A 21624-nucleotide genomic window follows, 5' to 3' on the forward strand; every position below is an offset into this window, starting at 1 on the left:
GAATCAGAAGCATGGCCGTCCTGCTCACACTGGACTGACAGCCCAATCCTATCCACACTTTCCTGGGAGTAAGCCCCTTTGACTGTAATGGAACTTACTTCTGAGTAGACATGCCTAGGATTGGGCTGTCAGATAGCTATAAAGGTGCTTTGAAACTTCCTTTCCCTTTTCCACTTCCTTTGCTCTCCTTCCAACCCCTCCTTTCCCCACCTCAAGCTTAGGGGCTGGGATGAGAGTTTAGGGCTCCCCGAAACCTGGAAACGATTCTCCTTTTCCATTCCTCTGGTGCATGAATTTCAAGCTCACTCAACATAAACCAGGTATATTTTACACATGTGTACAATTGCTGGGGATGACTCCCGGTGTCTCGCCAAGCAAGCACTCCCCACCACAGACCACAGACCACACTGGAGAATGGACTGCCGGCAACAAAAGCAGCCATCCACAAATCTTCTCTATGGACAATAAAACTAATAAATCTTCTCTAATTACAGTATTTCAAATTTAATTGTGTTTTGTGTGTAGGGGGTGGAGGTGGCAGGTTGCATGCGGTCCACGATGATTCCCATTTTGCCTCAATGGTCCCTTGGCTCCTAAAGTGGTGAGGAACCACCATCCCAAAGGCTCAGGTAATTCAGACAGGGCATTAGAGTAGTTAAATCTGTCAGGCTATTGTTATTTTTGGCTGGCTGTAATTTTCCCAGCATGCCTATGGAGGGTGTGCAAAGTCTCCTGTTTAACTTGCAGCCACTCTGATTTAAAGCCCTCACATGTAGGAGAGAGCTCTGGTAAAATAAGGATGATCTGGAGAGCAAAGCCAGCAGAGCCTATGAGGAAGATGCTGTGACTGCCTCAGGGGGAGAGCCTCAGGTGGGCTTTATCTAACACAAAAAAGAAGGGGAGGAGGGTCTCTCCACAGAACGAGGCTCCTGAATGAGTGTAGACATGGACTCCTGTGTCAGCATCGGAAAAGGCCACCTGTCCCCCAGCACAGTCCAGAGTCACTCGGATCCTCTGGAGCTCCTGGCTCAGGGACAGAGGAGTGTTAGCAGGGGGATTAAAAACGCTGTACTGACCTCCACTCTTCTCCACAGCCCAGATCCCTTCCTGAGGACTAATACGAAACGTGCCCTTTCTCCTCACAGACTTTCTGGCCACCCCCACAGCCCACTCTCCCTCCCCTCCCACAGAGACCTCCCAGAAGCGTCTGCCTGCTGTGAAGCCCTCCTGGCCCAGCACACAAGGCAAAAAGTGAAATCTCTCAGGATTGTCGGGCAGAGCTTGCCATTCGCCTCCCCATCTCACACTTTTGTGATCCTCAGACAGGACGAGTTTGGCATGAGCTGTGTCTGGATCCAGAGTCACCTCTGCTTCTGAGACTGGAGGAGGAGGAGAGAGAAGCAGAATCAGGAGAGTCATCTGGAGCCACAGAGACAGGAAGGGCTGTGGGGTGGTGACCAGACTGCAGTCAGTTGTCCTGCCGCCCACAATAAGGTGTGGGGCAGAGGCGTGAGATGATGGGCAGCTGACTGTCTGCCTGGCTGTTGCTGGGCAACGTGGAGGAGCAGACTGTGAGGACCATGACTTACCCTCTGTGATCGGGAGGGAGGGGGCGAAGCAGTCCCTTTGGGGCCTGAGTGTGACGAAGAGAGCCCATTTGCTGGATGGACTCACTCCCCATAGTCTATGGTGGGGCTGGCTTCTGAGAAGAGATGCATTGCTTTGGGCACAGGCTGCAGTCCTATCCACGCTGCCTGGGAATAGGCCCCATAGACTATGGTGCGACTGGCTTCCAGATAGATGTGCCTGGGCTTCGGCTGCAATCCCATTTGAGTAGGTCTCATTGACTATGGCGGGACTCAGTGCCATAGCTAATGATAATGTAACCTGGTGCCAAGCTCAAAATGATGCCCCGGAAGTGATGTCACAACCGGAAGTGACGTCACACCCAGGTTTTTTAAAAAGTGAAAATTGGGGGGGGGGGGAACATAAGAACATAAGAACAGCCCCACTGGATCAGGCCATAGGCCCATATAGTCCAGCTTCCTGTATCTCACAGCGGCCCACCAAATGCCCCAGGGAGCACACCAGATAACAAGAGACCTCATCCTGGTGCCCTCCCCTACATCTGGCATTCTGACTTAACCCATTCCTAAAATCAGGAGGTTGCGCATACTCATCATGGCTTGTACCCCATAATGGATTTTTCCTCCAGAAACTCGTCCAATCCCCTTTTAAAGGCGTCTAGGCTAGACGCCAGCACCACATCCTGTGGCAAGGAGTTCCACAGACCGACCACTCGCTGAGTAAAGAAATATTTTCTTTTGTCTGTCCTAACCCGCCCAACACTCAATTTTAGTGGATGTCCCCCGGTTCTGGTATTATGTGAGAGTGTAAAGAGCATCTCCCTATCCACTCTGTCCATCCCCTGCATAATTTTGTATGTCTCAATCATGTCCCCCCTCAAGCGTCTCTTTTCTAGGCTGAAGAGGCCCAAACGCCGTAGCCTTTCCTCATAAGGAAGGTGCCCCAGCCCAGAAATCATCTTAGTCGCTCTCTTTTGCACCTTTTCCATTTCCACTATGTCTTTTTTGAGATGTGACGACCAGAACTGGACACAATACTCCAGGTGTGGCCTTACCATCGATTTGTACAACGGCATTATAATACTAGCCATTTTGTTCTCAATACCCTTCCTAATGATCCCAAGCATAGAATTGGCCTTCTTCACTGCAGCCGCACATTGGGTCGACACTTTCATTGACCTGTCCACCACCACCCCAAGATCTCTCTCCTGATCTGTCACAGACAGCTCAGAACCCATCAGCCTATATCTAAAGTTTTGATTTTTTGCCCCAATGTGCATGACTTTACACTTACTGACATTGAAGCGCATCTGCCATTTTGCTGCCCATTCTGCCAGTCTGGAGAGATCCTTCTGGAGCTCCTCACAATCACTTCTGGTCTTTACCACTCGGAAAAGTTTGGTGTCGTCTGCAAACTTAGCCACTTCACTGCTCAACCCTGTCTCCAGGTCATTTATGAAGAGGTTGAAAAGCACCGGTCCCAGGACAGATCCTTGGGGCACACCGCTTTTCACCTCTCTCCATTGTGAAAATTGCCCATTGACACCCACTCTCTGCTTCCTGGCCTCCAACCAGTTCTCAATCCAGGAGAGGACCTGTCCTCTAATTCCCTGACTGTGGAGTTTTTTCAGTAGCCTTTGGTGAGGGACCGTGTCAAACGCCTTCTGAAAGTCCAGATATATAATGTCCACGGGTTCTCCCGCATCCACATGCCTGTTGACCTTTTCAAAGAATTCTATAAGGTTTGTGAGGCAAGACTTACCCTTACAGAAGCCATGCTGACTCTCCCTCAGCAAGGCCTGTTCGTCTATGTGTTTTGAGATCCTATCTTTGATGAGGCATTCCACCATCTTACCCGGTATGGATGTTAGGCTGACCGGCCTATAGTTTCCCGGGTCCCCCCTCTTTCCCTTTTTAAAAATAGGCATGGCATTTGCTATCCTCCAATCTTCTGGAGTCTCCTTTTATCTCCCCTTTCCAATCTTCCCCTCTTTCCCTTTTTAAAAATAGGCGTGGCATTTGCTATCCTCCAATCTTCCAAGTCTCCTTTTATCTCCCCTTTCCCTCCCTCACCATCCAGAGGGCCAACCGCTTCTCTGGCGGGTTTCCTGCTTCTAACATATTTGAAGAAGCTTTTATTGTTCCCCTTAATGTTGCTGGCCATGCGTTCCTCATAGTCTCTCTTGGCCTCCCATATCACCTTCTTACATTTCTTTTGCCACAGTTTATGTTCCTTTTTATTCTCTTCATTAGGGCAAGACTTCCATTTACGGAAGGAAGCTTCCTTGCCCTTCACAGCCTCTCTAACTTGGCTGGTTAGCCATGCGGGCACCCTCCTGGATTTAGTGGAACCCTTCTTTCTTTGCGGTATACACCTCTGCTGGGCCTCTATTACTGTTGTTTTAAGCAGCCTCCATGCACTCTGGAGAGATTGGACTCTTTTTACCCTCCCTTTCAACCTCCTTCTAACCAGCCTCCTCATTTGAGGGAAGTCCGCCTGTCGGAAGTCAAGGGTTTTTGTGAGAGATTTGCCTGGTATTCTTCCCCCAACGTGCACGTCAAAACGGATCGCAGCATGATCACTGTTCCCCAATGGCTCAGTAACGTTTACATCTCTAACCAGGTCCTGCATACCGCACAATATTAAATCCAGAGTCACCTGCCCTCTGGTGGGCTCCGTGACTAGCTGCTCTAAGCCACAGTCATTTAGCACGTCAAGAAATCCGGTTTCCTTATCGTGACCAGAACACAAATTGACCCAGGAGGAACCTGCCTCCTCCCCGCAGAAGCTTGCCACCCAATTGCTCTGCCGCCACCCCTCAGACGGTGGCACAGCTAATGTGTCTATCTACTACCGGGGGTCAAAAAAGATTTTGTAGCCCCCTCCCCATGACAAAATAAAATTTAATTAAGTAAATTGAAAGTGTGCCCCTTATTGGTTAGAGACGCTGTGCTGGGCTGAAGAGGGGCAGTAATTCTCCCCCTGCTAACATATAAGAGAAGCACCACTTGGAAAAGTGCCTCTTTACCCAGTTAGCAGGTAACTGAATTATGATACATGGAAATGAGAGCAGACTCATACGAACACCTTCTTGGTTCCATGTTGTATCATATAACATCTCATTGGCTCTCAGAACAATCATAGGTCAGTTTTGAGTTGAGAAAATCCACTTTCTGTTCCATAAGGCTATTGTGTTTTCATTTTCTGGTTAATTGGCCATAACTTTTGATAGAATACAGATATTCCAATGAGGTTTGTTTCATTGCATTCTGCATTAAATTACCTTTCCAATGACGTATAACATGGTGGTATTATTCGTACCTATTAAGCTTTTCACAATTTTGGCCACTAGTATCAAGCTCAGCTTGCTGCCCCCCTAAAACTAGATGCCCGGTGCAACTGCTACCCCCTTAGCTACACAACTGGTGGGACTTGCTTCTGAGTGGACATGCATAGCACAGGGCTCTCAGGTGTTCTCTGAACTGGGCACAGGTGCAGGGAAGTTGTTGTGCTGGGACTTAAAGAATGGTGAGTTAACTTATTTTCAGGCTTGCATTCCCTTTGGGTCCCCCCTTGCCTCTATCTTTGCCAGGGGCCTCTGTCTCCCTGGTTGGGGGGAGGCGGTCCTCTGCTCAGTCCCTGCTGCTCACTGGGTGACATTCGGGCAAACATAATTGTTCTACTAATAAAGTTGCAAAAAGAAAAATCTGTTTTTCAACCTTGCTGAGCTCTCCCCACCTTCCTCTCAGCCCTTGCACCATGGGAAGTCCTATCAAAACCTGCCCATCATATGCATCCTTGTACATCATTCTTGATTACCTGGGAATTGTTCCATGACACCCTCCAAAAAGGGTTTTACATCAAAGAATTCCCCGATTCTGCAGGTCAGCTCAGGAGGAAAAGCCACAGGATTCCCAAATGCTTCCTTCTTCTCATACCTAATGTGGAGGAAGAAAATATCTGATCTCACACTCCATCCAACTAGAATTCCTGACTGGAGTAAAAGGACAACATGGAGGAGAAGAAAAGAGCAGAAACCCTGAAGGCAAGGGCAAGAACAGATGGGAGGTGTTCAGGTGAGGAGGCTTCTCTAGCAATGGCAGTATACAAGTGCTGTTATGCTAATACTCAAAGTGGGCATAACGGAAACCTGGTGGAATGCGGAGAACCAGCAATCGCGGGCTATAAACTCTATAGGAGGACAGAGAGGGGCGTGTTGGTGGTTCTGTGGCCATCTATGTTAAAGAAGGGGTGGAATCCAGCAAAGTAGAGATTCAAGGCAGGTCCGACTCCACCATAGAATCTCTGTGGGTTAAATTATCAGGTTTGAGGAGCGATGTAATAGTGGGGGCATGTAATAGTGGGGGCATGCTATCGTCCTCTGGACCAGAAACCAGTAGAGGTCCTTGAAATGAGGAAACAGATCAGGGAGGGACAGGGTTGTAATCATGGGGGGACTTCAATTATCCTCACATCGACTGGATCAATTCCTGCTCTGGTCATGAAAGAGAGTCCATTTTTCTTGACATGCTAAATGACTGTGGTTTAGAGAAACTAGTCATGGAGCCCACCAGAGGACAGGCGACTCTGGATTTAATATTGTGTGGCACACAGGACCTGGTTAGAGATGTAAATGTTACTGAGCTGTTGGGGAACAGTGACCATGCTGAAATTAGTTTCACCGTGAATGTCGGGGAAGAGTGCCAAACAAATCTGACACAAAAACCCTTGACTTCCGAAGGGCGAACTTCCCTCAAATGAGGATGCTGGTTAAGAAGAAGTTGTAAGGGAAGGTAAAGAGGATCCCATCTCTCCAGAGTGCGTGGAAGCTGTTTAAAACAACAGTAATAGAGGAAAGGAAGGAAAGGAAAGAAGGGCTCGACTAAGTCCAAGAGGGTGTCCGCATGGCTAAAGTCAAGATAGAGAGGCTGTAAAGGACAAGGAAGCTTCCTTCCATAAATTGAAGTCTTGCCCTAATGAGGAGAATAAAAAGGAACATAAACTGTGGCAAAAGAAATGTAAGAAAGTGATATGGGAGGCCAAGAGAGACGATGAGGAACGCATGGCCAGCAACATTAAGGGGAACAATAAAAGCTTCTTCAAATATGTTAGAAGCAGGAAACCCACCAGAGAAGCAATTGGCCCCTTGGATGGTGAGGGAGGGAAAGGGGAGATAAAAGGAGACTTAGAAATGGCTGAGAAATTAAATGAGTTCTTTGCATCTGTCTTCATGGCAGAAGACCTTGGGCAGATACCGCTGCCTGAACGGCCCCTCCTGTCCGAGGAATTAAGTCAGGCAGAGGTTAAAAGAGAAGGTGTTTCAGACCTCATTGACAAATTAAAGACCAATAAGTCACCGCGCCCTGATGGCATCCACCCAAGAGTTATTAAGGAACTGAAGAATGAAGATGCTGTTCTCTTGACTAAAATATGCAACTTGTCCCTTGAAATGGCCACGGTGCCATAAGATTGGAGGACAGGAAATGTCACACAGATCTTTAAAAAGGGAAAGAGTGGGGCCGCGGGAAAGTATAGACCAGTCAGCCTAACATCTGTTCTAGGTAAGATGGTGGAATGCCTCATCAAAGATAAAATCTCAAAACACATAGACGAACAGGCCTTGCTGAGGGAGAATCAGCATGGCTTCTGTAAGGGTAAGTCTTGCCTCTCAAACCTTTTGGCATTCTTTGAAAAGGTCAACAGGCATGTGGATGTGGGAGAACCCGAAGACATTATATATCTGGACTTTCAGAAGGTGTTCGACATGATCCCTCACCAAAGACTGCTAAGAAAGCTCCACAGTCAGGGAATTACAAGGCAGGTCCTATCCTGGATTAGGAACTGGTTGAGGTCCAGAAAGCAGAGAGTGGGTGTCAATGGGCAGTTTTCACAATGGAAAGAGGTGAAAAGCGGTGTGCCCCAAGAATCTGTCCTGGGACCAGTGCTTTTCAACCTGTTCATAAATGACCTGGAGGCAGGGATAAGCAGCGGGTGGCCAAGTTTGCAGAAGACACCAAACTTTTCCAAGTGGTGAAGACTAGAAGAGATTGTGAAGAGCTGCAGAACGATCTCTCCAAACTGGGAGACTGGGAAACAAAATGGCAGATGCATTTCAATGTAAGTAAGTGTAAAGTCATGCACATTGGGGCAAAGAATCAAAACTCTACATATAGACTAATGGGTACTGAGCTATATATGACAGATCAGCAGGGATCTTGGGGTGCTGGTGGACAGCTCAATGAAAGTGTCAATGTGTGGTGGCAGCGAAGAGGGCTAATTCCATGCTTGGGATCGGAAAGGCACTGATAAGATGGTTAATATTATAATGCCATTGTACAAATCAATGGTTTAGGCCACACCTGGAGTATTGTGTCCAGATCTGATCGCCACATCTCAAAAAGGACATAGTGGAGTTGGAAAAGGTGCAAAAGAGAGCAACTGAAATGATTACTGGGCTGGGGCACCTTCCCTATGAGGAAAGGCTACAGCGTTTGGGACTCTCCAGTCTAGAAAAGAGGTGCCTGAGGCGCATGACTGAGACATACAAAATCATGCAGGGGGTCGACAGAGTGGATAGAGAGATGCTCTTTTCCCTCTCGCATAACACCAGAACCAGAGGACATCCCCGAAAGTTGAGTGTTGGGAGAGTTAGGACAGATAGAAGAAAATATTTCTTTACCCAGCATGTAATTAGTTTGTGGAACTCCTTGCCACAAGAAGTAGTTATGGCTTCTTGCCTGGATGCCTTTAAGAGGGGATTGGACAAATTTCTGGAGGAGAAGTTCATTACGGGTTACAAGTCATAGTAGGTATGTGCAAGCTCTTGGTTTTGGAGACAGGCTGCCTCTGATAGCCAGATGCAGGGGAGGGCACCAGGCCACAGGTTGTGTCTGGTGTCTTGTGTGCTCCCTGGGGCATTTGGTGGGCCACTGTGAGATACAGGAAGTTGGACTAGATGGGCCTTTGGCCTGATCCAGTGGGGCTCTTCTTATGTTCTTAGTGTAAATGGATCTAAAATACAACAGGTACAGCAGTCACCTTTGTAGCTGAGGGAAGGGGACGGATGTCTGGCAGCCCTGATGGATGTGCAGATGGAATGTTGTAAAGAAGGCCCTGAGTGGAGCACTGGAGGGTGGGGAGTCCTGCACTCTCTCCCCAAGAGCCATGAGAGAGTCATGTTCCTCACAGACCATTCCCAGCATCAGGTGACAAGAAGGGAAATGAGTGGGATCCACATACCTCTGCAAGGTCCTCCTAATATCCTGGGGAAAAAAGGAAAAAGATCTCAGTGCCTACCACAAGCAAGTCAGACTTTTCACACCCTGCACAGAGGTGCTCTCTGGTCCTCCACTGTCCAGCTGGTAGTGATCCGTCTTCCACACTCCACTCAAGGACTGAGGTGCAGCTCCACAGAATAATCACAAGCTGGGCAAAGAAAAGGTTTCTTTTGCTTGTCCTGATCCTTCAATTCTGTGTCACACCTTCTGATCTATTGTCAGACCCAGCCTTGACCTCTGTCCGCAACCTGGGATCTCCATCAGTATAAGACAGAAGGGGAGGCAGAGGCATATCTCCAGGGAGCAAGGGGGTCAAATACCCCAGACACCAGGCTTGGGGGGAGTGGTGCCGTGCATCCATCCATTGCCCCCTTCCATGGCACTCAGTTGGTTGCCGATAAGGATCAGTCTGCCAATCTGAGGGCTGCCCCCTGAGGGCTCCCTCCCACAGGTATTCTGAGGGCCAGGGAAGCCACGCACGGCCTTCTAAATCCAAAAAAGAGTCACTTCCAAGGAAACCGCAGGCGGCATATCTGGCTCTCAGAATGGTTCCGGGGGGATGAAGTGGGCATGGGGTTTGGCACCTCCAGGTGAGAGTAGCACCCCTGGAGGTGTGGCCCCAGGAGCCACAGTGGTTAGGAACACCACCGAGGGGAGGGCTCTGCTTGAGCTTCCCCTGCTATTGTTGAAACCAAGTATGAGAAGGAAGAGAGACCCAAGACACCTTTCGCTTTAGTGTGGAGATGACACTGCTCCCCTCTCATGTCCCTCTCCCTTGCTCAGCTATAGATAGGACACCCCCCCCCCATAAATCCTTTGCTGACCAGCAATCCAGGGCAGTCACTCAGGCCCATGCTTCCCATTCATTCTTGTCTTCTTCAGGGTGAGACTGGGACATACCCAGGCAGGGATTCCCCTCCATGATTAGGCTTCCAGCACATGCATTCTGGATGCCCGGGTCTCTCTTTCTCTACACAGACCCTGGACAGTGGGTGAGGCTCCACTGGAACACCACAGAAGCCCATCAGTGGGGCTTGAGAGCAGCAGAACTGAGCAGAGCTGGATGGAAAGCAGTGGTCAGGAAGTAGCCACGAGAACAGATTCCAGGATCTTTGGAACCTTCAGGCCACACTGAAATAAAATGAACTGACTGATTTCTCCTGAGTGCGCATGTACCTAAGAGAGGTCTTTCAGCCCAGTCCTGAGCTGCCCGGCGTGTGGGACTGATGTGGTGCTGAAAACAGCTGAGCACAACAGGGCAGCTTCTGGTTGCTCCTCGAGGGAAGGGGATGTTTGTTCCCTTTTCCCAGGTAAGGAAAGTGGCCCCACAATGGGGTCCTGCAGTAGTTCTGGAGCTTCAGCAGAATCAAAGAGTTCCGTCTCAGACCATGCAGCCTGACAAGGAGTTCACGATCTGGTGGAGCTGAGTTCCACAGGTCCTGCCTTCCCCCACCTGGCTCCCTCCCCCCAGCACAAAATCTCCCCACCCCTCTACCTGTTAGCTCTCTGACCATGCTGAGTCAGAGACAAAGCTAACCAGTTTGGTTTATGGCTAGTTGCAGGCAGCTGAGTCAAAATGAGTCAGCAGAATGACTCTGCACCTGAGCCTGCCACACCCTGCTGGATGTGATTGGAAGATCTGATGACAAAAACCCCAGTCTGCAGCTCCACAAGTGCTTGGACTGCTTAACTGATTGTGTTGTTTGGAAACTGATTCGGATAATGTAAACTGGACTGCTGTAATCTTTCGTGTATGACCTGGACCCCTCTCACCTGCAGGAGCTCACTTGCTGGCTGCTGGCATTTCTCCTCCATCTGCTGGATGAGACCTTCAAGGGAGGACAGTTCCTCCACCAGTCTGGCCATGTGCTCCTCTCTTCTGGTTGCAATTTGCTTCTCCAGCTCTTCCAACTGCGAGAGGAGAGACGTCTTTTGTTTCTCCAGAAACTGGTGTAGTTGGTTGAAAACAGCCTCTGTCGTTGTCTTCTTTTCTTCTATTTGTCCCTGCAACAAGCAGTTGTAAAGAGGAAAGGAGAGAAATGTCAGGAATATTTAGGATATTGGGTACGAAGCTTAAAGCCAGGACCCCAAAGTTAGCGTTAAGAACATAAGAAGAGCCCCGCTGGATCAGGCCAGAGGCCCATCTAGCCCAGCTTCCTGTATCTCACAGTGGCCCACCAAATGCCCCAGGGAGCACACCAGATAACAAAGAGACCTGCATCCTGGTGCCCTCCCCTGCATCTGGCACTCAGAGGCAGCCTACCTATAAAACCAAGAGTTTGCACATACCTACCATGACTTGTAACCCGTAATGAACTTTTCCTCCAGAAATTTGTCCAATCTCCGGAAGTGCTGCCTGTTCCACGCACAGGGCCAGCTAGGCAGGCCGAGATCAGGGGTCTCAGTGCGTGGATGAGACAGTGGTGTAAGGAGGAGGGGTTTAGATTTGTTTGGCACTGGGGAACGTTTTTGGACAATCAAGGCCTGTACAAGAGGGACTGGCTTAACTTGAACCAGAATGGAACCAGACTGCTGGCACGTAACGTTAAAAAGCTGGCCAAAGAGTTTTTAAACTGACCCATGACAGGATCAGGTTAGAGAACAAAAAGGTAGTGACAGTAGGAGTAGGAATTGGGAATGGAAGCATGATGGGATCTGACAGACAGTTTGGCACAATGAGAGGCTGCAGGGATAGAGGAGCTAATAAGCAGCCCATTTAACTTTGTATACAAGGGCTTTTATGCTGATACCCAAAGTCTCTGAGCAAAGATGGGAGAACTGGAATGTCTGGTGACAAGGGAAAACATTGACAAAGTGGGCATAACGGAAACCTGGTGGAATGCGGAGAATCAGTGGGATACTGCAATCCCAGGCTATAAAGTCTATACGAGGGACAGGGAGGGGCCTGTTGAAGGTGGGGTGACCATTTCTGTTAAAGAAGGAGTAGAATCCAGAAAAGTAGAGACTGAAGGGCGGGTCAGACTCCAACACAGAATCTCTGTGGGTTAAATTACCAGGAGCAAGGAGTGATAGCACGCTGGGGGCGTGCTATAGTGCTCCTGACCAGAAACCTGAAGGAGACCTTGAAATGAGGAAACAAATCAGGGAGGTGTCAAGGAGGGACAGGGTTGTAATCGTGGGTTTTTTTTTTTAAATATCCTCACATTGACTGGGTCAGTTTGTACTTTGGTCATGAAAGCAAGACCAGATTTCTCAACATGCTGAATGACTGTGCTTTAGAGCAACTAGCTATCGAGCTCACCAGAGGACAGGTGACTCTGGATTTAATATTGTGTGTTACTCAGGACCTGATTAGAGATGTTAATGTTACTGAGCCATTGGGGAAAGTGACCGTGCTGCAATCCGTTTTGCCACGCATGTAGAGGGAAGAGTGGCAAGCAAATCTGATACAAAAACCCAAAGGGCAGACATCCCTTTGTCTCCCACAAATGAGGAGACTAATTACAAATAAGTTCAAAGGGAAGGTAAAAAGAGTCTGATCTCTCCAAAATGCATGGAGGCTGCTTAAAACAACATTAATACAGGCCCTGCGGAAGTGTATACCACAAAGGAAGAAGGGCTTGACTAAGTCCAAGTGCCCCAAGGATCTATCCTGGGACCAGTGCTTTTCAACCTGTTCATAAATGACCTGGAGGCAGGGAAAAGCAGTGAGGTGGCCAAGTTTGTGGATGTCACCAAACTTTTCTGAGTGGTGAAGACCAGAAGAGATTGTGAGGAGCTTCAGAAGGATTTCTCCAAACTGGGAGACTGGGCAGCAAAATGGCAGATGCATTTCAATGTAAGAAGATGTAAAGTCATGCACATTGGGGCAAAGAATCAAAACTTCACATATAGGCTAATAGGTTCTGAGCTGTCTGTTGCAGATCAGATCTTGGGGTGGTGGTGGACAGCTCAATGAGAGTGTTTACCCAAAAGACTTTAAAATAGGCATCTATGAAGAAGATATAAGTTTTGATAAAATATTCTTGATTGACGATGGAAAGTATATGAAGAAAATGAGATCAAGATGGAAGATCTTGAGATCAAGATCTTGAGATCAAGATGGAAGATGAGGTAGTGACTCAATGGTGTTATGGGCAAAAAATTTTGGATATATTATTTCGATTGAAGGTTTACAGGTTGGCAAACTTCAGTCTCAAAAGACTCTAGCATCGTACTGCGAATGGTGGTTCTAGCACAGCGTCTAGTGTGGCTGAAAAGGCCGATTCAGAAATGACAATCCCTTCCACACTGGGAGCAAGTGCAGTCTGTCCCTGGTCTGTCTTCCTGGCTATGGGTCTTCCTTCTTTGCCTCTTTGCCTCAGTCTGTTGGCAAAGTGTCTCTTCAAAATGGGAAAGAACTGGAGGTTGTCCATGACTTTGTGTACCTTGGCTCAATGATCTCCAACACTCTTTCTCTCGATACCGAGCTAAACAGACACATCGGTTAAACAGCTACCATGTTTTCCAGACTCCCAAAGAGAGTCTGGTCCAACAAGAAGCTGATGGAACATACCAAGATCCAGGTCTACAGAGCTTGCGTCTTGAGTACACTTCTGTACTGCAGCGAGTCATGGACTCTTCACACACAACAGGAGAAGAAGCTGAACGCTTTCCACATGTGCTGCCTGCGACGCATCCTCGGCATCACCTGGCAGGACAAAGTTCCAAACAACACAGTCCTGGAACGAGCTGGAATCCCCAGCGTGTATACACTGCTGAAACAGCGACGCCTGCGTTGCCTTGGTGATGTCATGAGAATGGGCGATGGTTGGATCCCAAAGGATCTCCTCTATGGAGAACTTGTGCAGGGAAAGCGCCCTATAGGTAGACCACAGCTGCCCTACAAGGATATCTGCAAGAGGGATCTGAAAGCCTTTGATTGATGACTGGAACCAAATTTGGAATTCAAATATTAAATTAACAAAAGTGTTGTTTTTTTAAAAGAGAATTTATATAAAATGTTTTACAGATAGCATCTGACCCCAGATAAAAAAGCAAAAATATACCCAGGTTTGCCAAAAAAAAGTGTTGGAAATGTAACCAGATTGAGGGTACTTTTTATCATATGTGGTAGACTTGTGAAAAAGCCAAGATATACTGGAAATTGATACAAAAGAATTTTTCAAGAGCTATTTAATATTATACCATTCAAACTGGAAATATTTCTCCTGAATATAATGTTAGAAATTAAAGACTTACAAAAGAAATATCTTATCATACAGATTAATACAGCAGCAAGAGTATTGTATGCACAATTATGGAAATCTACAGATAACCCTAATAAAGAAAAATTAATAGAAAAGATTTATGAAATTGCAGAAATGGATATATTAACAGAAAGAATGAAAGATAAAGATTTAGATAAAGTAAGAAAATACTGGAAGTCGTTTTATGATTGGATAGATAGTACTGAATAAATATTATAGGTTGAGTAGATTAAATTAAGCATTTTAAATGCTATATGTGGTGATGATTTATATAGATGAGTTTGTGTTTAGTTTTATCTTGATGTATAAAGATGTTTTAAAATGCATTTTGTGATCCAACGACCAGTATCCTGTATCCTGTTGTGTTATATTACCTATGTAACCCTATACCCTCGTTAATCCTATATCCCTACCCCGTATCTGAAATAAATAAATAAAAATTAAAAAAAAGAAAAGGAAGTGTCGACCCAATGTGCGGCGGCAGTGAAGAAGGTCAATTCTATGCTTTGGATCATTAGAAATGGAATTGAGAATAAAACGGCTAATATTGTAATGCCCCTGTACAATTCGATGGTAAGGCCACACCTGGAGTATTGCGTCCGCCTCTGGTCACCACATCTCAAAAAAGACATAGTGGAAATGGAAAAGGTGCAAAAGAGAGCGACTAAAATGATTACTGGGCTGGGCCACCTTCCTTATGAGGAAAGGCTGGTTGGTCTGTGGAACTCATTGCCACACAATGTGGTGATGGCATCTGGCCTTAGCTATCTTTAAAAGGGGATTGGACAAATTTCTGGAAGAAAAATTCATCATGGATTACAAGCCATGATGTGTATGTGCAACCTCCTGATTTAGAAATGGGCTATGTCAGAATGCCAGATGCAGGGGAGGGCACCAGGATGCATGATTTTGTTGTCTTGCTTGCTTCCTGGGGCATTTGGTGGGCCACTGTGAGAATCAGGCAGCTAGACTGGATGGGCCTATGGCCTTATCCAGCAGGGATGTTCTTAAGTGAGTTGATTCTCATAATGTGAAGCTATGTAGCACTGGGACTCATTAGAAGGCCTGCATGGAAGGACAATGCTGACTTTTTGCAGAGACGAAATCAGCTGTGAGCTGCAGAAAACAGACAAGATTCCATTTTTGAATTGGCCTTGAATGAACATGATTGGGGAGTTCTGGCCATGTTGACTCTTCTGCCTTTTATATGACACTTTTTACAGATATGGGTTCTAGTAGCTGTTCACTTCCAATGCAACAGGGACACTTACGAGCAGGTCTTGGCTTTCCTTTTCTGTTCCTGCTTTGCTTGCCAGAATTCTCTCTCGCTCCTTCCTCAGAACTTCCAGACAGCTACACAATTGGTCCTGCAGCAAAGAGAAAAGTTTCTGTTTGGGTTCTTTTTCAGGGGAGGGAAGGGGGTTTACTATCTAAGGTGTGTTTGAACTCTGCATAAGAATGGGAAAGCAGTTGAGGTGTATGCTTGCTCCTTGCATTTCAGTGCCTTCTGGGCAGGTCTCTGGACTTGGTGTCTGATAATGGCATCTTACATGAGCAGAAGGAGATTGCAGTTGGGACTAGAAGTCAATTAGTGTTTAGCCCTGAGATGGAGATGGGAGAGAATGCCCTTCAACCTCCCCTTGTGTCCAATCCTGACACCAGGAGCATTGATTCTAAAGATGTGTCATAACCTGGAGCAGGCAAACCCTTTTTCTGCTGCGGGGCTCAAGGCCTTCCCTCAGTGGGTTCTCTCCAACCAAGCTGCATGTTACACCCATGTTACACCCATCCCCGGCCCTGGAGATTCGTGTCTACTTACCTTGCATTGCTTGGCAGCCTCTTCCAAAAGCAGGACTTTATGTGACTGATGTTCTGGGGATCTCTCACAAAACAGACACACCAACTCTTGGTCTTCTTTGCAGAACAGGCTGAGTTTTTCCTTGTGTCTCAAACATAAATGCTCTTTTCCCAAGTAAAATGACAGACATTTAATTTTTTCTACTACATTTGCCAGTTGCCAGTTTGGTCGAAAATTCCCTTTCTTGATTCTGGCTGTGCAGAGGGGACACTCCAAGTCCCCCAGATCTTCCCATGTCTCACAGTAGGTGGTGATGCAGTCCCTGCAGAAGTTGTGGCCGCAGTCCAGGGTCACCGGGTCTGTCAGGTACTCCATGCAGATGGGACACTTGAGTTCCTCCTCTACCTCCAAGGTTGGTGAGGCTGAGGCCATGGCTGATGAAGACTCCACGGATGAATTCAGGCAGCTACTGAGACCTGTACAGGGACAGCAGGTGGGTGTGGGTGAGCGACAGAAGAAATACCATATGGAGAATTTCACAGACTGCCCATTGCAGAAGATCTGTGAATTTTCCACTGTAGTGCGCAGTTTGTGGGACTGTGTTTGTTTTTGTTGATAACAACATAAATGCACAAAACAGCACGTTTTGGTTTTAAGAAATCCAAATAAAAAGAGAAAACACCTTATTTTAGTGTTTAAGATATTTTCCAAAAAGAAACAGATTAGTTTTCCAGTTAGAAATAATACCATTGCCATGTCTGCTGACACTATATCACTTACTGAGTACACTTTTAAAGCATCTAAAAATAATAAATTGAGAACTTGGTATGAGAATGTGGAATAAAAACATAAAATCGCTTTCTGGGACAAAGCAAACAAAGGAAGTTCTCTGTTTAATAAAGACAGAAGTCTTGCATGTTTGACAAACTGCCTAAGAAGCACAGTAAGGACTCCATATAACTGAATCCCGCCTGCTGGGAGAAAGGCAGAAAGGGAGGCTGGTGCCTCGGGACTCTGGGTCTGACCCCGCAGGATCATCCGCCCCACTTCGATCCTCACAATAGCCCCAAGAGGACTAAGCTAAAACAAAGGGTCAGCCAAGGAGCTTCACATGTGACTGGGGATGGGAACCTCGACTCCAGCATTCAGCCCTCTGTATGAGTTTCTTAACCAGTGGCACACGTACCAGTGGTGGTGCTTGAGGTGGTGACAAGTGGAATGCACGGAATCCCTGGACACCCACCACTCGGCAGTAAGACCAGCAACGTAATGTCTCAAGCAGTGGTAGGAGGTTTGGGTCAGTGGGCAGAGCTCCAGAGTGCACTTTTCACAAACTTGAGAAAGCCTCCAGCCCACACTAAGCCTCTCCCTGGTGTTTGTCACATTGCATCTGCCCTCCCAACTCAGAAGAAACTGGTTATGATATTAATTCCAGTGGTCCTTCCCAAAGGTGGACCATGCAAAGTGGTGCAGTGGGGGGCAAACGTTGAGAAATGCTACTCTGTTCCAGTGTTCTTCAACCAGTGGGTAGCAACCCCAATGGGGTCATGAAGCTTCATGTGGGGCCTATGGCAACCTTTCAAAACCTGCCTCTTGCAATGGTCAGAGGAACCTGTGGGAGGGCCTGGAACAGTGCCAGCATGCTCACAAATTACCAGAGCCGGAAGGGGTAGGATGAGATGTTGCATTCAGTGACTTCATTTCAGGACAGGGGACTACTGGGAGGGGATGGCCAGAGCGGTTGGCTTCCTCACTGTCCTGGGGGGGGGGGGAGAGAGGGAAGGAGCTTGTTAAAGCTGGGTAGGCACCTGCAATCCTGGCCACGGCTACCTTCTGTGGTCCCTGACATCAGGCAGTGCAGAAGGCGGTGCAGAGCCAAGCAGCTGGCAAGAGAATGGTCTGGAAGTGACGCGAAGCTGGAAGGTGAGGACTGGCTGCTGTGAGGTGGGTTGCCAGCCTCATATTCATTCATTCATTCATTCATTGGGGGACGTGGCATGAAAAAGATTGAACACCACTGGTCCTTGTTACGTACACCCTCTTTCCTGAACACATGTGCAGTTCAAACTGACTTCATCTTGGTTTCAGAGCTGGGCAAAGCCCCTCCCCTGCTCTGCAAAAGGGGAATGTGCCAGAGGACTGAAGGATAGCAAATGTCACACCGATTTTTAGTGGAAGGAGAGGATTTTTAGGGGAAGGAGAGTGGATTTGGGAAATTACAGGCTGGTCACCAAAACATCTGATCCAGGCAAGATGGTAGAATGCCTCATCAAAGATAGAATCTCAAAACATATAGACGAACAGGCCTTGCTGAGGGAGAATCAGAAAGGGTAAGTCTTGACTCATGAACCTTTTAGAATTCTTTGAAAAGGTCAAAAGGTAGGTGGATGTGAGAGAACCTGTGGATATTATAGAACTGAACTTTCAGAAGGCATTCAACACAGTCCCTCACCAAAGACTGCTGAGAAAACTCCACAGTCAGGGAGTTAGAGGGCAGGTCCTCTCTTGGATTAGGAACTGGTTGAGGTCCAGGAAGCAGAGAGTGGATGTCAATGGGCAATTTTCACAATTGAGAGAAGTGAAAAGCAGTGTGCCCCAAGGATCTGTCCTGGGACCGGTGCTTTTCAACCTGTTCATAAATGACCTGGAGACAGGGCTAAGCAGCAAGTTGGCCAAGTCAGCAGACGACACCAAACGTTTCCGAGCAGTGAAGACCAGAAGCGACTGTGAGGAGTTCCAGAAGGATCTCTCCAAACTGGGAGACTGGGCAGCAAAATGGCAGATGCGTTTCAATGTAAGTAAGTGTAAAGTCATGCGCATAGGGGCAAAGGTGTCTACATATAGGTGTCGGGGGTCCTCTCGGAAGCCCTGAACCCCGACTTACCCTGGAGAAGGCACCCCATGCCCAGGGTGGGGAGGCTTCTCTGCCCTTGAAGGGGGCAAAGCAGGTTGGCTCACCCCAACCAGCCAGAAGGGGCTGGCAGGGCAAACAAGGAACATTGCAGGAAACAAGCCAGGAACAGGAAAGGCCTTTTCTGCCCCACCTGGAGGAAGGGGAGGGGCCAAAGGGGTCAGGCTTCCTCTATAAAACAGGGAGGCCAGGGATGAGAGGAGTCAGAGTGAAGCAGGGAGCTGTGCGTTAAACAGCTCCTGGTCCTAGGCCAGGTTTGGCAGCTCTGCTAGGGAGAAGGACAAGGGTGCTGAAACCCCCTCCCCCTCCAGCCAATCTGAGGCCTCCCTGCGGTGGAACAAGTCTGCTCCAGGCCCCTCCAGGGCAGGGACCCTACAATAGGCGAATGGGTTCTGAGCTGTCTGTGACAGATTAGGAGAGAGATCTTGGTTTTAGAGGCAAGCAGCATCTGATTGCCAGTTGCAGGGGAGGGCACCAGGATGCACATTGTGTCTGTTGTCTTGTGTGCTCCCTGGGGCATTTGGTGAGATACAGGAAGCTGGACTAGATGGGTCTTTGGCCTGATCCAGCAGGGCTCTTCTTCTTAAATAGTGCTACTGTGTTTCTTTTCTTCTACCTCAGCAAAGTTCTCATTTGCTTTTTCTTCTTCTTCTAATGCAGGAGCATCCAAGGACTGGCTTTCACCATCTCCCTCATTACTATGCGGTAACTTTGAAACCAACCCTGGTGAAAAAAACTTGCCTGGTCTTTTGTTTCCTCTTTTTCTTTTCTGTGCTCCAGATTTATATTTGTGCTACTCCACACTGTTAATTTCACCTTTGAACCTTGCCAAAACACATGCAGACATGATCCAAGGCCACATTTTCTATCTAGACACGCACTAAACTATGACAAGAGGTGGAGGTGACTATTGGAGCCTGGGAATTATGTGAACTACCTCTGGGACCTAGAAGTTCTGGTCTGAAGGCGTAAGTTGCACCTTCCTGTGATTGAATTGCACTAATACACACTGATGCTTACAGAGAAGACCTGGGCTGCATTTCCACTATAGCTCTCATCCACTGTCAGTGCACTTCTACTTCTCGAATGCAGGGTGACCAGATACAATGGAGGGCAGAGTGCCTACACCTTCTATACAAGAGGGAATTTTGGCAGGTGCAGTTCAACATGGAAGAGTTTTAAAAGCTACACTGGTCAAAATGCCCTCTTCTCTGTCCTCCATCGTATCTGGTCACCCTTGTTGGGAAAATGTGGGTTAACTCAAATACATGGGCATGTGAGAGAGGTAGAAATTTACTCCAAGATGAGATCTGCACTGGGGGAAAACTTGTTATCTAGAAAAAAAGATTTTAAGAACTTTAGCACAGAAACGAGCAGAAAAACAGGACAGTATATTATTATTATTATTATTATTATTATTATTATTATTATTATTATTATTATTATTATTATTATTATTATTATTATCAGTATTTATATTAGTATATTAGATACAATCTCAGAAGAGGGTCTCAGCTATGCTGGCTACAAGCTGTCCTCTGCATTGCCTTCCCTCCAGCAGCTGCCCGGGATGAAGCTGTAGAACAGGCAAGCAGAGCCAGGAAGAGAGTGGTGCAGCTCAGGCAGTGAGGAGCCTTGCTGAAAGGCTGGAGCGGAAGCTGGATCGCAGCTTCTTTCTTTCAAGGTGGAAAATATATCAGCTCTTTAGGACCCTAGTTCAGCTCTCTCGTCAAGATCTGCCACTCAACAGCTCCTCAGGCTGGACCTGAGGACCTTTCATAGGCCTTGCAAGGCCTCTTGCTGAACCTGAGAAACCCAGTCTTCAGTCAGGTCTGGGACTGAATGCAGTTACTGGTTAGTGCACAAGCTCTAGAACTCTTTCCGAACACCCTGCCCGAATGCGTTCTGGGGACAGTAGTTTGTGGAGGTATCTGAGAGCTGTTAGGGCTCCCCTTAACAAATGGCAGTCTCTAGAAAACATTGGGGGAACAGACGTGCATTGGAAGTGGTAAAGCAACCTGGAATAAATTTCTTTTGCACTGTCCAGTTTGTGTTGTCATGACCCTGGCCCCCTGGAGGCCCAGGCCCCAGGGATTTTGCCCCTCTGCCCCCCTCCTCCTCAGGCCTGCCACTGCCCCAAGAGAAGAGCCAGGAAGCAGCTCGTTAAGGGAAGCAGCTTGCACCTGCAGTCTCAGCCACAGCCATCTCCTGCGACCCCTGACATGGGGAGCCAGCAGCTGGCAAGAGGGCAGACTGGAAATGAAGTGCCGCTGAGGCTGGGCGGGGCAGTGCTGGTCGCTGCGAGGTGGTCGCCATTCTCCTGTGTGTTTATTGGGTGCTGTGGCACAAAAAAGGTTCAAGCCCGCTGGCCCTCTCTTTGAAGGCAAAGAAATGGAAGAACATACTCTTGCTTGACTGTGTTGGTGGAGAGAAAACAACACATGACTTGACATTCAGTCTTAAGAACTGAGAGCAGGAAGATCTTCACAACCCTCCCTGTCCTTCTCCCTGGTCCAGCCCTCTTTACAACCTGCCCTCTTCACTCCCCTGCCCATAAATCCTGGATCATTCTCTCCCTTCTTCTTGACAGGCAAGCACAGGCTGAGGCAAGTTCTTACCTTTGCCGTGAATAGTTCCAGCGTTACAGGAAAGGGCAGTTTCAGGTCTCCTGGCAGCAGGCACCCCACACTCCTTCCGCTCCCCTTGGCTTCTTCTGGGAGAAAGAGCTGCCACTTCCTTGTCATGCCTGCCCATGCGTGTCAGTGCATCTTAAGTTAGGACAACCTATTTTATAGAAAAGCAACATTACCGAGCATGTAATAAACTTATGAGTCCAAAGTC

General features: G+C 47.7%; 1 protein-coding gene across 1 annotated transcript; it reads right to left on the reverse strand.

Moving 5' to 3' along the window:
* Positions 1-852: 852 nt before the first annotated feature.
* Positions 853-16390, reverse strand: LOC136639101 (tripartite motif-containing protein 10-like). The gene is made up of 6 exons (XM_066613124.1): positions 15894-16390; positions 15346-15441; positions 10638-10868; positions 8827-8849; positions 5407-5525; positions 853-1547 (listed from the first exon to the last, which is right to left on the reverse strand). The coding sequence occupies exons 1-6, from the start codon at positions 16302-16304 to the stop codon at positions 853-855; spliced, it is 1575 nt and encodes a 524-aa protein (XP_066469221.1). The 5' UTR covers positions 16305-16390.
* Positions 16391-21624: the final 5234 nt, after the last annotated feature.

Source organism: Tiliqua scincoides, chromosome 2, assembly GCF_035046505.1.
Source record: "Tiliqua scincoides isolate rTilSci1 chromosome 2, rTilSci1.hap2, whole genome shotgun sequence".
Classification (NCBI taxonomy): domain Eukaryota; kingdom Metazoa; phylum Chordata; class Lepidosauria; order Squamata; family Scincidae; genus Tiliqua; species Tiliqua scincoides.

Excerpts from the sequence above, each read along its gene's own strand:
- LOC136639101 (XM_066613124.1), bottom strand. The coding sequence starts at position 16,304 with ATGGCCTCAGCCTCACCAACCTTGGAGGTAGAGGAGGAACTCAAGTGT. Across the intron at positions 8,850-10,637 it reads CAGCAAGTGAGCTCCTGCAG|GATATTAGGAGGACCTTGCA; the intron begins GTGAGAGGGGTC and ends TTTTTTCCCCAG. Across the intron at positions 5,526-8,826 it reads ATTAGGAGGACCTTGCAGAG|GTATGAGAAGAAGGAAGCAT; the intron begins GTATGTGGATCC and ends CCTCCACATTAG.